Raw genomic sequence first — 13149 nt, 5'->3', positions numbered from 1 at the left:
TAGTAGGCTATAGTAAACATGATTCTGTATTTAGTCAATATAATACATTGTAAATGGGCCACGTTTAAAAAAAATGTAAGCCCACTACTCAAATGAAGAAAGGCAACTAGATATGCAGTCTGTTGTACATTTTCTATTGAAATACAGTAACCTCCCCTTTCTATGTGCTGGTCTGGTCCTCATGCATGTTAATGACTTTAAGAGGAAGGAAGTTCTGCATCAGCTACTTGTGTCTTAACTACTTTAAATATGTATCAACCACAGAACACACACTTAATGTCAGTGTCCATGCACTACCAGTAAGTTGACTCATTGTACAAGACCTCTCTCCTTCACTTCACTCTGTAAGTACTTTTGACAATATCTTGAAATACAGTTTTGGGATATTTGTTTTTAGGCGTAAGTCATATTATTGAGGGTAATGTATCATTTTACTTGTTGTTATGTTTTGAGCTGTGTTTTGGTTGTTACATCAGGGCCAGTATTCATAAAGTGTCTCAGTGTAGGAGTGTTGATCTACATAGTGATGAGATGATTAACCAGGGTAAAATAGACAAGCAATGGTGCAGCATCTCTCCCCTCCCTTTTCCCCCCTCTCTTCCTCCCCTCTTCTCTCTCCAGCAGTATGGTGAGGCAACTCTCCCCTCCCTTTTCCCCCTCTCTTCCTCCCCTCTTCTCTCTCCAGCAGTATGGTGAGGCAACTCTCCCCTCCCTTTTCCCCCTTTCTTCTTCCCCTCTTCTCTCTCCAGCAGTATGGTGAGGCAGAGAGGGCCACGCAGCAGGTGTTGAAGCTGGATCAGGAGTGTGAGGTGGCCTCCACTGAGCTCTTCAACTGCGAAGTCCTGCAGCTCATGGTGAGGGAAGACAGGGGTCAGGCTCTAGTCTTGTAAAATTGGATTTCTCAGTGTCCAAAGCTTTGTTGATGTGTGAACTTGTCTGCCTCTTTGCATTTTCAGATTTTTTTCTGAGATCTGAACTGATATCAGTTTATCAATTCACCCCCTCTCTCTGTCTCTCTGTCTCTCTGTCTCTCTGTGTCTCTGTGTCTCTGTGTCTCTGTGTCTCTGTGTCTCTGTGTGTCTGTGTCTGTGTCTGTGTCTGTGTCTGTGTCTGTGTCTGTGTCTGTGTCTGTGTCTGTGTCTGTGTCTGTGTCTGTGTCTGTGTCTGTGTCTCTGTCTCTGTCTCTGTCTCTGTCTCTCTCTCTCTCTCTCTCTCTCTCTCTCTCTCTCTCTCTCTCTCTCTCTCTCTCTCTCTCTCTCTCTCTCTCTCTCTCTCTCTCTCTCTCTCTCTCTCTCTGTCCTCTCTCTCTCTCTCTGTCCTCTCTCTCTCTCTCTCTCTCTCCTCCCCTCAGGACTCCAGTGTTGGACCTCTCCTCCCCTCAGGACTCCAGTGTTGGACCTCTCCTCCCCTCAGGACTCCAGTGGTGGACCTCTCCTCCCATTAGGATTCCAGTGGTGGACCTCTTCTCCCATCATGACTCCAGTTTTTGACCTCTCCTCCTCTCAGTTCTCCAGGGGTGGACCTTTCCTCCCCTCTGGACTCCAGTGGTTGACCTCTCCTCCCCTCAGGACTCCAGTGGTGGACCTCTCCTCCCCTTATGACTCCAGTGGTTGACCTCTCCTCCCCTCTGGACTCCAGTGGTGGACCTCTCCTCCCCTATGGACTCCAGTGGTGGACCCCTCCCCCCCCTCAGGACTCCAGTGGTGGACCTCTCCTCCCTCAGGACTCCAGTGGTGGACCTCTCCTCCCCTCAGGACTCCAGTGGTGGACCTCTCCTCCCCTCATGACTCCAGTGGTGGACCTCTCCTCCCCTCAGGACTCCAGTGGTGGACCTCTCCTCCCCTCAGGACTCCAGTGGTGGACCTCTCCTCCCCTCAGGACTCCAGTGGTGGACCTCTCCTCCCCTCAGGACTCCAGTGGTGGACCTCTCCTCCCCTCAGGACTCCAGTGGTGGACCTCTCCTCCCCTCAGGACTCCAGTGGTGGACCTCTCCTCCCCTCAGGACTCTAGTGGTGGACCTCTCCTCCCCTCAGGACTCCAGTGGTGGACCTCTCCTCCCCTCAGGACTCCAGTGGTGGACCTCTCCCCCCTCAGGACTCCAGTGGTGGACCTCTCCTCCCCTCAGGATTCCAGTGATGGGACCTCTCCTTCCCTCTGGACTCCAGTGGTGGACCTCTCCTCCACTCTGGACTCCAGTGGTGGACCTCTCCTCCTCTCAGGACTCCAGTGGGTGAGTATGTTTAATTCTGGTTATTCCACAGTTTACATTCCTACAGTTACAGGTTCTATATGCTGTCTCAAATAGCACCCTGTTCAGATATTCCTTGTATTTTGACTGTGGTCAACTTACTCCCTTCCTCTCCTCCTTCTATATTCTGTGCTGTAGATGAGGGGAGATAGAGAGTATCAGAGTTCCACATTCTAAATTCTACATTCTAAATCTAGGTTATGTACTGTAGGTGTGGGGAAAGAGAGAGGATGAGGAACTGTGTCCTTACTTTAAAAGGGAACAGGAGGCTTGGGGGGGGGGGGGGGGGGGGGGGGGGGGGGTCACCCCGTTTGTAGTCCTCTGGCACAGACCACAGATCCCAGACAGAACACTAGACATATATAATGAGTGTGTGAAGTGAAGAGGAGTGCACCTCTGATCTCCTTCCCCCTCGGCCTGAGAAGTGAAACATTTCATCATTGATGTCAGATGATGGAGATGATGTCATCATTAAAACTTGAAGGGATATTTGCCCAGTGAACCTCCTCTGTGATGACCATGTTGTAGACACTAAGGGGGCTGATATCTGTTGTTATCATGTGTTTTACTGTGTATGTATGTATGGTCATGTGACTGGACATGTGACCCCTTGTGATGTCACTGTGAGACTCACTGCCAGCCTGATGCCGTAGAGTGTTTAGTAATTGCCCCAACAGGGGATAAATAAATGCTATTATTTAATTGAATTACAATTGAATTATGGGGCATGTTCCAGGCAGACTATATTGCAGTCACCTGCCTGGAGGTGAAAATGGCCAAAAGTAAGAGTGAGAGTGATTGAGTGGATGCTTCGAAAGAGCTTAGGAGTAGTATTAACATGAGACAAAGTGATGGTGGGATGTGTTTAGGAGTAGTATTAACATGAGACACAGTGATGGTGGGTTGTGTTTAGGAGTAGTATTAACATGAGACACAGTGATGGTGGGTTGTGTTTAGGAGTAGTATTAACTTTTTATGGCTGCAGGGGCAGTATTGAGTAGCTCTGATTAAAGGTGCCCATTTCAAACGGCCTCGTACTCAATTCTTGCTCGTACAATATGCATATTATTATTACTATTGGATAGAAAACACTCTCTAGTTTCTAAAACCGTTTGAATTATATCTGTGAGTCAAACAGAACTCATTTGGCACAAACTTCCTGACCAGGAAGTGGAAAGTCTGAAATCGATGCTCTGTTCGACTTCCTGCCTATACATGGGCATGATACGTAAGAGTCTACGTGCACTTCATAGACCTTCCCCTGGATGTCAAGAGGCTGTGAGAGAAGAAATGTCGTGTTTATCTTGGTCTGAATTGGAATACAAGCTCTTTGTATGACGTGTCCCTCATTTCCGGTACTCTTGGCAGCGCGAGGTGGACAGTGGGATTGCCTTCTGTTTAGCTGCCGTTATGGACGACTACTATCTCCGGCTCTGATTTTATTTGATACATGTGACCATATCATCGTAAAGTATGTTTTTTCAATATATTTTAATCAGATTATTGAAATTTTTTCGGGAGTTTTGCCGTGTTCCGTTCTCTGAGTTTGTTGACGTTGGAGAGATCCGTGCCACTTGGCAAGTGCGCATGCTAAATGAAGAGGGAAAGTTGCCGTTCCAGATCCAAACAACGACTGTTCTGGACAAAGGACACCTTGTCCAACATTCTGACGGAAGATCACCAAAAGTAAGAAACATTTTATGATGCTATTTCTAATATCTGTCGTGCATGTGAACTGGTCGTCGGCGCCCAAGTGTTTCTGGCTATTGTGGCTACGCTAATATAACGCTACATTTTGTTTTCGCTGTAAAAAACTTAATGAATCGGAAATATTGTCTGGAATCACAAGATGCCTGTCTTTCATTTGCTGTACACTATGTATTTTTCAGAAATGTTTTATGATGAGTAATTAGGTATTTGACGTTGGTGTCTGTAAATATTATGGCTGCTTTCGGTGCAATTTCTGATTGTAGCTGCAATGTAAACTATGATTTATACCTGAAATATGCACATTTTTCGAACAAAACATATGCTATACAATAAATATGTTATCAGACTGTCATCTGATGAAGTTGTTTCTTGGTTAGTGGCTATTTATATCTTTATTTGGTCGAATTTGTGATAGCTACTGATGGAGTAAGAAAAGTGGTGTCTTTTGCTAACGTGGTTAGCTAATAGATTTACATATTTTGTCTTCCCTGTAAAACATTTTAAAAATCGGACATGTTGGCTTGATTCACAAGATGTGTACCTTTCATATGCTGTATTGGACTTGTTAATGTGTGAAAGTTAAATATTTTAAAAAATATATATTTTGACTTTCGCGCCCTGCACTTGAAGTGGCTGTTGTCATATTGATCCCGACTTAGGGCTTGCAGCCCAAACAGGTTAATGCGAGTGTAGCGAAATGCTTGTGCTTCTAGTTCCGACAATGCAGTAATAACCAACAAGTAATCTAACCTAACAATTCCACAACTACTACCTTATACACACAAGTGTAAAGGGATAAAGAATATGTACATAAAGATATATGAATGAGTGATGGTAGAGAACGGCATAGGCAAGATGCAGTAGATGGTATAGAGTACAGTCTATATATATGAGATGAGTAATGTAGGGTAGATAAACATAAAGTGGCATAGTTTAAAGTGGCTATTGATACATGTATTTCATAAAGATGGCAAGATGCAGTAGATGATATAGAGTACAGTATATACATATACATATGAGATGAGTAATGTAGGGTATGTAAACATTATATTAAGTGGCATTGTTTAAAGTGGCTAGTGATACATTTTTACATAATTTCCATCAATTCCCATTATTAAAGTGGTTGGAGTTGAGTCAGTATGTTGGCAGCGGCCACTAAATGTTAGTGGTGGCTGTTTAACAGTCTGATGGCCTTGAGATAGAAGCTGTTTTTCAGTCTCTCGGTCCCTGCTTTGATGCACCTGTACTGACCTCGCCTTCTGGATGATAGCGGGGTGAACAGGCAGTGGCTCGGGTGGGTGTTGTCCTTGATGATCTTTATGGCCTTCCTGTGACATCTGGTAGTGTAGGTGTCCTGGAGGGCAGGTAGTTTGCCCCCGGTGATGCGTTGTGCAGACCTCACTACCCTCTGGAGAGCCTTACGGTTGTGGGCGGAGCAGTTGCCGTACCAGGCGGTGATACAGCCCGACAGGATGCTCTCGATTGTGCATCTGTAGAAGTTTGTGAGTGCTTTTGGTGACAAGCCAAATTTCTTCAGCCTCCTGAGGTTGAAGAGGCGCTGCTGTGCCTTCTTCACAACGCTGTCTGTGTGGGTGGACCAATTCAGTTTGTCCGTGATGTGTACACCGAGGAACTTTAAACTTTCCACCTTCTCCACTACTGTCCCGTCGATGTGGATAGGGGGGTGCTCCCTCTGCTGTTTCCTGAAGTCCACAATCATCTCCTTTGTTTTGTTGACGTTGAGTGTGAGGTTATTTTCCTGACACCACACTCCGAGGTCCCTCACCTCCTCTCTGTAGGCCGTCTCGTCGTTGTTGGTAATCAATCCTACCACTGTAGTGTCGTCCGCAAACTTGATGATTGAGTTGGAGGCGTGCATGGCCACGCAGTCGTGGGTGAACAGGGAGTACAGGAGAGGGCTCAGAATGCACCCTTGTGGGGCCCCAGTGTTGAGGATCAGCGGGGTGGAGATGTTGTTACCTACCCTCACCACCTGGGGGGCGGCCCGTCAGGAAGTCCAGGACCCAGTTGCACAGGGCGGGGTCGAGACCCAGGGTCTCGAGCTTGATGACGAGTTTGGAGGGTACTATGGTGTTAAATGCTGAGCTGTAGTCGATGAACAGCATTCTCACATAGATATTCCTCTTGTCCAGATGGGTTAGGGCAGTGTGCAGTGTGGTTGCGATTGCGTCGTCTGTGGACCTATTGGGTTGGTAAGCAAATTGGAGTGGGTCTAGGGTGTCAGGTAGGGTGGAGGTGATATGGTCCTTGACTAGTCTCTCAAAGCACTTCATGATGACGGAAGTGAGTGCTACGGGGCGGTAGTCGTTTAGCTCAGTCGTTTAGCTCAGTTACCTTAGCTTTCTTGGGAACAGGAACAATGGTGGCCCTTTTGAGTTGGAAGCAGACGTTACACTGGTTTGTTTTGTAGTAATGTGACGACTGCCTGTATTTACATGTATTTATTTTAGCAATGCATATCATTAAGAATTATTTTATTTTTGGGGGGGTCAGTAAGTGCCCAACATAACAACAAGTGGTGGTGTGTTGGACACAGTAACTCATATTTAGAAGTCTATAGAGCCTGTCTCCATTACTGATTTCTGTAACCATTAGTTTACCTGTGCAATATGACATAAGCTCAGAAACACTTCTGTTGAAAACACAGTCCTGTTTTATCAATTGCTGTGCTGATTAATGGGCTGTTCATTACCTATGTCAAATGAATGTATCTTAAATATGTATGTATTTGCATTTATTTTTGCAATGAAAATGGTGACGCTACAATAATACACATTTACAATAGGCTTATATATAAAAATACATACAGCCTAATGAGATATATTTATATATACAGTTCATTCGGAAAGTATTGACTTTTTAAATTTGTTGAACAGCTGCTCTTTCCATGACAAATACTGACAAGGTGAATCCAAGTGAAAGCTATGATCCCTTATTGAAACAGGTTGTCAAGAGTCAGTGTGCAGGGGTTAGGACGGAGTCAGGAGCAGGACACATAACTGAGTTAAAGACGTACTTTACTCGAAAAGAAACAATGATTTCCACGCAGGGAAAAACACACCAGCTCACAGAAGTCTTGAACAGTAAACAAAGAACAAACACAAAACCATGTGGGAACCAGAGGGTTAAATAGGGAATAAATTATAACCTAATGGGAACCAGGTATGTACAATCAAGACAGAACAACATAGAAAAAGAAACGTAGATCGGTGGCAGCTAGAAAGCCGGTGACGCCGAACGCCGCCCGAACAAGGAGAGGCACCAACTTCAGGGGAAGTCGTGACACAGGTTAAATAATAATTTTTAATCTTGGCGACAATTGTGACATGGATTGTGTATGTGTGCCATTCAGAGGGTGAATGAGCAAAAAAAAATATTTAATTGCCTTTGAATGGGTATGGTAGTAGGTTCCAGGTGCACCAGTTTGTGTCAAGAACTGCAACGTTGCTGGGTTTTTCATGCTCAACAGTTTCCTGTGTGTATCAAGAATGGTCTACCATCCAAAGTACATCCAGCAAACTTGACACAACTGTGGGAAGCATTGGAGTCAACATGGGCCAGCATCCCTTTGGAACGCTTTCGACACCTTGTAGAGTCCATGCCCCGACGAATTGAGGCTGTTGTGTGGAGAAAAAGGGGGGATGCAACTCAATGTAAGGAAGGTGTTTGTAATGTTTTGTACACTCAGTGTATACTTGAGGGTAATGTAATGAATACACACCTGATGACACGCAAACATAGTTCACTTTCATAGCAGCCACATAAAAACAGCATCACTTTGCTCATTGTATATATGTGACCGACCGGCTCGATTCTGTCCTATGTAGCAAAATTTGAAATTGTGTTTTTTACATTGAATTAAAGTAGAGACTTGGAGCTAGAAAATTGTATATCATACACTCCAGTTGAGGAACAACGGGAAAGTAATTCTGCATTGAAAGTTGATAAACTTGTAATCCCACTTTTGAGAACGGCCCTTGAATGTTTTGGTACACCTATTGGAGAGCTCTTCTTTGTCTACATCTATTTAGCATCGTTCACACCCTCTTAAGTCCCACCCATCTCTTTAAGGATTCACATGTGAGGCCAGGTGCTAAACAGGGTGAGTAAGGTAGAATAGTAAACAACCAAAGATTTCAAGACTTAAAGGGGTGAAAGTAGTAGACAAAATACACTTTATCTAGTCCTTGACCTATGACCTAATCTGACTTTGATGCAGGTCATGTTGTTCTTCACATTACCGTCTCTGGTAAACACACACTATACCAAATAAAATCTAAGTTTACTTGTCACATGCGCAGGATGCAGAAGGTGTACATTGAAATGGTTACTTGCATATTTGCATAGTAGCAATGTAAAACATGTAAAGTGTCCAGACAAATATTGTAGAAATATTTGATCATTATTAGATTATTCTTACCCAGAACCACTTTTCTGAGTGTTTTTAGTAGCTAGCTAGCTAAACAATGAACCAAATGGTGCTTTCAAGACAACTAGGCACTTGGGAAAATGCGAGGTAAAATCATGACGTAAGTGATCTTCAGGTCGGAAAGTCGGGGCTCTAGAAAGAGGCCTGAGTTCCCGAGATGGAATTCCGAGTTGGATGACCTTTCAAACAATTTTTTCTCAGTTGGAGTTCCCAGTTTTCTTGAAAGCCCTTAAATAGAAAGTCAGAGATTTCCGGGTACCTAGTTCCGAGTTCCCAGTTGTTTTCAACGTGGCAATAACCCCAACCCATACTGAATGTCATACCTAGCAGGTAGCTAAAGCTAACCAACTAGGTTCAATGTTAGCTAGCTAGCTAACATTAGGCTATAACTAGCAATGCAAATAGATTTCTAAGATACAAATAACATTACTACACAGATCATACATGTAACATTAGCTAGCAAGCTAGCTAGCTAACAGTGCGCTTTAACTTGCAATGAAAACCACTTCCTGACAAAATTAGAAACATATATCTGTAAATGTTGCCAGCTAGACTCTTACGCATATATATGGATGAACGCTTCTCCCTCTCTGTCACAGATGGCATGGTTGCCCTTAGTTTGAAGATGTATCCTGGAGACAGGTGTTTTTTACAACAGCCTTCTGTGTTCTGAGAATGAGTTTATTACAGAGAAGGAAATAATGTTAGTTAGGAAGCCAATAAACCTACTGGAGCCTGTAACGGCGTTCCTCCTCCTCTTCATACGAAGAGGAGGAGTAGTGATTCGACCAACGCGCAGCGGGTTGTGCATACATAATGATTTATTAACACAAAGACGAAACACGAAAACAAACACTTGGAAGGATTACAAAATAACAAACCGACCTAAACAGACTTAAACTTAAGAACTACATGTAACACGAAGAACGCACGGACAGGGAAAACAGACTACACAAAAACCGAACAAACATACCGAAACAGTCCCGTGTGGCGCAACATACACAGACACGGAAGACAACCACCCACAACGAACACTGTGAAACAACCTACCTTAATATGACTCTCAATTAGAGGAAACGCCAAACACCTGCCTCTAATTGAGAGCCATACCAGGCAACCCTTAAACCAACATAGAAACAGAAAACATAGACTACCCACCCAAATTCACGCCCTGACCAATTAAACACATACCAAAACAACAGAAAACAGGTCAGGAACGTGACAGAACCCCCCCCTCAAGGTGCGAACTCCGGGCGCACCCCTAAAACTCAAGGGGAGGGTCTGGGTGGGCATCTGTCCGCGGTGGCGGCTCCGGCGGTGGGCGAGGACACCACTCCACCACTGTCTTTGTCCCCCTCCTTAGCGTCCTTTGAGTGGCGACCCTCGCCCCCGACCATGGTCCAGGAACCCTCACTAAGGCCCCTCCACAATAGAGGAGACAACTCAGGACAGAGAGGTAGCTAAGGACAAAGAGGTAGCTAAGGACAAAGAGGTAGCTAAGGACAAAGAGGTAGCTAAGGACAAAGAGGTAGCTAAGGACAAAGAGGTAGCTAAGGACAAAGAGGTAGCTAAGGACAAAGAGGTAGCTCAGGACAGAGGGACAACTCTGGACTAGTGGCAGCTCCGGACTGAGTGGCAGCTCCGGACTGAGTGGCAGCTCCGGACTGAGTGGCAGCTCCGGACTGAGTGGCAGCTCCGGACTGAGTGGCAGCTCCGGACTGTAGGGCAGCTCCAGACTGTAGGGCAGCTCATGACTGTAGGGCAGCTCATGACTGAGTGGCAGCTCATGACTGTAGGGCAGCTCATGACTGTAGGGCAGCTCATGACTGGAGGGCAGCTCATGACTGGAGGGCAGCTCATGACTGGAGGGCAGCTCATGACTGGAGGGCAGCTCATGACTGGAGGGCAGCTCATGACTGGCTGGCGGCTCTGGCAGCTCATGACTGGCTGGCGGCTCTGGCAGCTCCTGACTGGCTGGTGGCTCTGGCAGCTCCTGACTGGCTGGCGGCTCTGGCAGCTCCTGACTGGCTGGCGGCTCTGGCAGCTCCTGACTGGCTGGCGGCTCTGGCAGCTCCTGACTGGCTGGCAGCTCTGGCAGCTCCTGACTGGCTGGCGGCTCTGGCAGCTCCTGACTGGCTGGCGGCTCTGGCGGCTCCTGACTGGCTGGCGGCTCTGGCGGCTCCTGACTGGCTGGCGGCTCTGGCGGCTCCTGACTGACGGACGGCTCTAGCGGCTCCTGACTGACGGACGGCTCTAATGGCTCGGGACAGACGGGCGGCTCTAATGGCTCGTGGCAGACGGATGGCTCAGAAGGCGCTGGGCAGACGGATGGCTCAGAAGGCGCTGGGCAGACGGATGGCTCAGAAGGCGCTGGGCAGACGGATGGCTCAGAAGGCGCTGGGCAGACGGATGGCTCAGACGGCGCTGGACAGACGGATGGCTCAGACGGCGCTGGACAGACGGATGGCTCAGACGGCGCTGGACAGACGGATGGCTCAGACGGCGCTGGGCAGACGGATGGCTCAGACGGCGCTGGGCAGACGGATGGCTCAGACGGTGCTGGGCAGACGAGCAGTGCAGGCGGCGTTGGGCAGACAGCCGACTCTGACCTGCTGAGGCGCACAGTAGGCCTGGTGCGTGGTACCGGAACTGGAGGTACCGGGCTGAGGGCACGCACATCAGGGCGAGTGCGGGGAGAAGGAACAGTGCGTACAGGGCTCTGGAGACGCACAGGTGGCTTAGTGCGTGGTGCCGGAACTGGAGGCACTGGGCTGGAGACACGCACCATAGGGAGAGTGCGTGGAGGAGGAACAGGGCTCTGGAGACGCACTGGAAGCCTGGTGCGTGGTGTAGGCACTGGTGGTACTGAGCTGGGGCGGGAAGGTGGCGCCGGATATACCGGACCGTGTAAGCGTACTGGCTCCCTTGAGCACTGAGCCTGCCCAACCTTACCTGGTTGTATGCTCCCCGTCGCCTGACCAGTGCGGGGAGGTGGAATAACCCGTACCGGGCTATGTAGGCGAACCGGGGACACCAATGCGTAAGGCTGGTGCCATGTAAGCCGGCCCAAGGAGACGTACTGGTGGCCAGATATGTAGAGCCGGCTTCATGGCACTTGGCTCAATGCTCAATCTAGCCCTACCAGTGCGGGGAGGTGGAATAACCCGCACCGGGCTATGCACACGTACAGGAGACACCGTGCGCTCTACTGCGTAACACGGTGTCTGCCCGTACTCCCGCTCTCCACGGTAAGCCCGGGAAGTTGGCGCAGGTCTCCTACCTGACTTCGCCACACTACCCTTTAGCCCCCCCCCAAGAAATTTTTGGGTTGTACTTGCGGGCTTCCAGCCTTGCTTCCGTGCTGCCTCCTCATATCGTCGCCTCTCCGCTTTAGATGCCTCCAGCTCCGCCTTGGGACGGCGACACTCCTCTGGCTCTGCCCAGGGTCCTTCTCCGTCCAGAATCTCTTCCCATGTCCAATCCTCCTTGACCCACTGCTGCTGTCGTTGCTGTCCGTTAACCCGCTGCTTGATCTGGGTTTGGTGGGTGGTTCTGTAACGGCGTTCCTCCTCCTCTTCATACAAAGAGGAGGAGTAGTGATTCGACCAACGCGCAGCGGGTTGTGCATACATAATGATTTATTAACACAAAGACGAAACACGAAAACAAACACTTGGAAGGATTACAAAATAACAAACCGACCTAAACAGACTTAAACTTAAGAACTACATGTAACACGAAGAACGCACGGACAGGGAAAACAGAAGACACGGAAGACAACCACCCACAACGAACACTGTGAAACAACCTACCTTAATATGACTCTCAATCAGAGGAAACGCCAAACACCTGCCTCTAATTGAGAGCCATACCAGGCAACCCTTAAACCAACATAGAAACAGAAAACATAGACTACCCACCCAAATTCACGCCCTGACCAATTAAACACATACCAAAACAACAGAAAACAGGTCAGGAACGTGACAGAGCCGTTCATGTTTGAGCCGATCGTTGCCCCCGATCAAAGAGTTCGTTCTCGTAGCAGTAACAACACAGACATGCCGCCTGAAAAACCTCAGCTAGAGGGTTGGCATAGGCAAAAACAAACTGGTGTGAGTGGGGATGCTGCCAGGTAATAGCTAGCCGCTAGACTAGAATATGAGTGTGTGTGTTGTAGAGTGATGGTAGCGATAGAGCACAAAATCCCAGCGGATGGTGACTGTATTACATTCAGTCAGAGATTCCTGTCAGTCTGTCTGGATGGCGATGTATTTATTGGACGTGTCACTAATCCTTATGAAGGACTTCCTGGCTTCATTATAAATTGTTTAAGGTTAATATCAGTAGTGGGTAGGTGCTCTATATATAATCAGTATCCTATAACAATGTTTATCATTAGCTCTGTTTGGCACGCTCGTAACACATTTACCATTAGATTGAACGACCAGAGTTCGAATCGCAGACGGCATCATGATTCATGAAATCTCATTCTATCCAATAATGGGACGTGCTCATTATAAATACATTGTGATTTAGTTTGGTATCAGACTAACTTTTCTTATGATTTTATTTGCAGAGCATACAGGCTGGCAAGTTAATCGCCAGTTCACCCTATGGGCACAAGGGAGAATTGGACGAGGTGTACGGCGTGTCATCTGCATGTGTCGTTTCTTCCATAAGGTGCGCATAGCCAGAAGCAAAGGCATTGAATAAAAGTTTGAATCAAACCACTTCATTTAGT

At 47.3% G+C, this 13149-nt stretch overlaps 1 protein-coding gene across 1 annotated transcript in view; it reads left to right on the top strand.

The window, feature by feature from the left end:
• Positions 1-1552, top strand: part of LOC129846884 (vascular cell adhesion protein 1-like) — a 35350-nt gene extending 33798 nt beyond the window's left edge. The window contains exons 16-17 of the mRNA XM_055914686.1: positions 750-886; positions 1507-1552. Coding sequence (XP_055770661.1) covers positions 750-886; positions 1507-1552 — 183 coding nt within the window. The remainder of the gene's footprint in view (positions 1-749; positions 887-1506) is intronic.
• The last annotated feature ends 11597 nt before the right edge of the window (positions 1553-13149 follow it).

This window comes from Salvelinus fontinalis, unplaced genomic scaffold (assembly GCF_029448725.1).
Source record: "Salvelinus fontinalis isolate EN_2023a unplaced genomic scaffold, ASM2944872v1 scaffold_0636, whole genome shotgun sequence".
NCBI classification, from domain to species: domain Eukaryota; kingdom Metazoa; phylum Chordata; class Actinopteri; order Salmoniformes; family Salmonidae; genus Salvelinus; species Salvelinus fontinalis.
The sequence above is the reverse complement of the archived record's forward strand: the minus strand, read 5'-3'. Positions and strand labels throughout refer to the sequence as shown.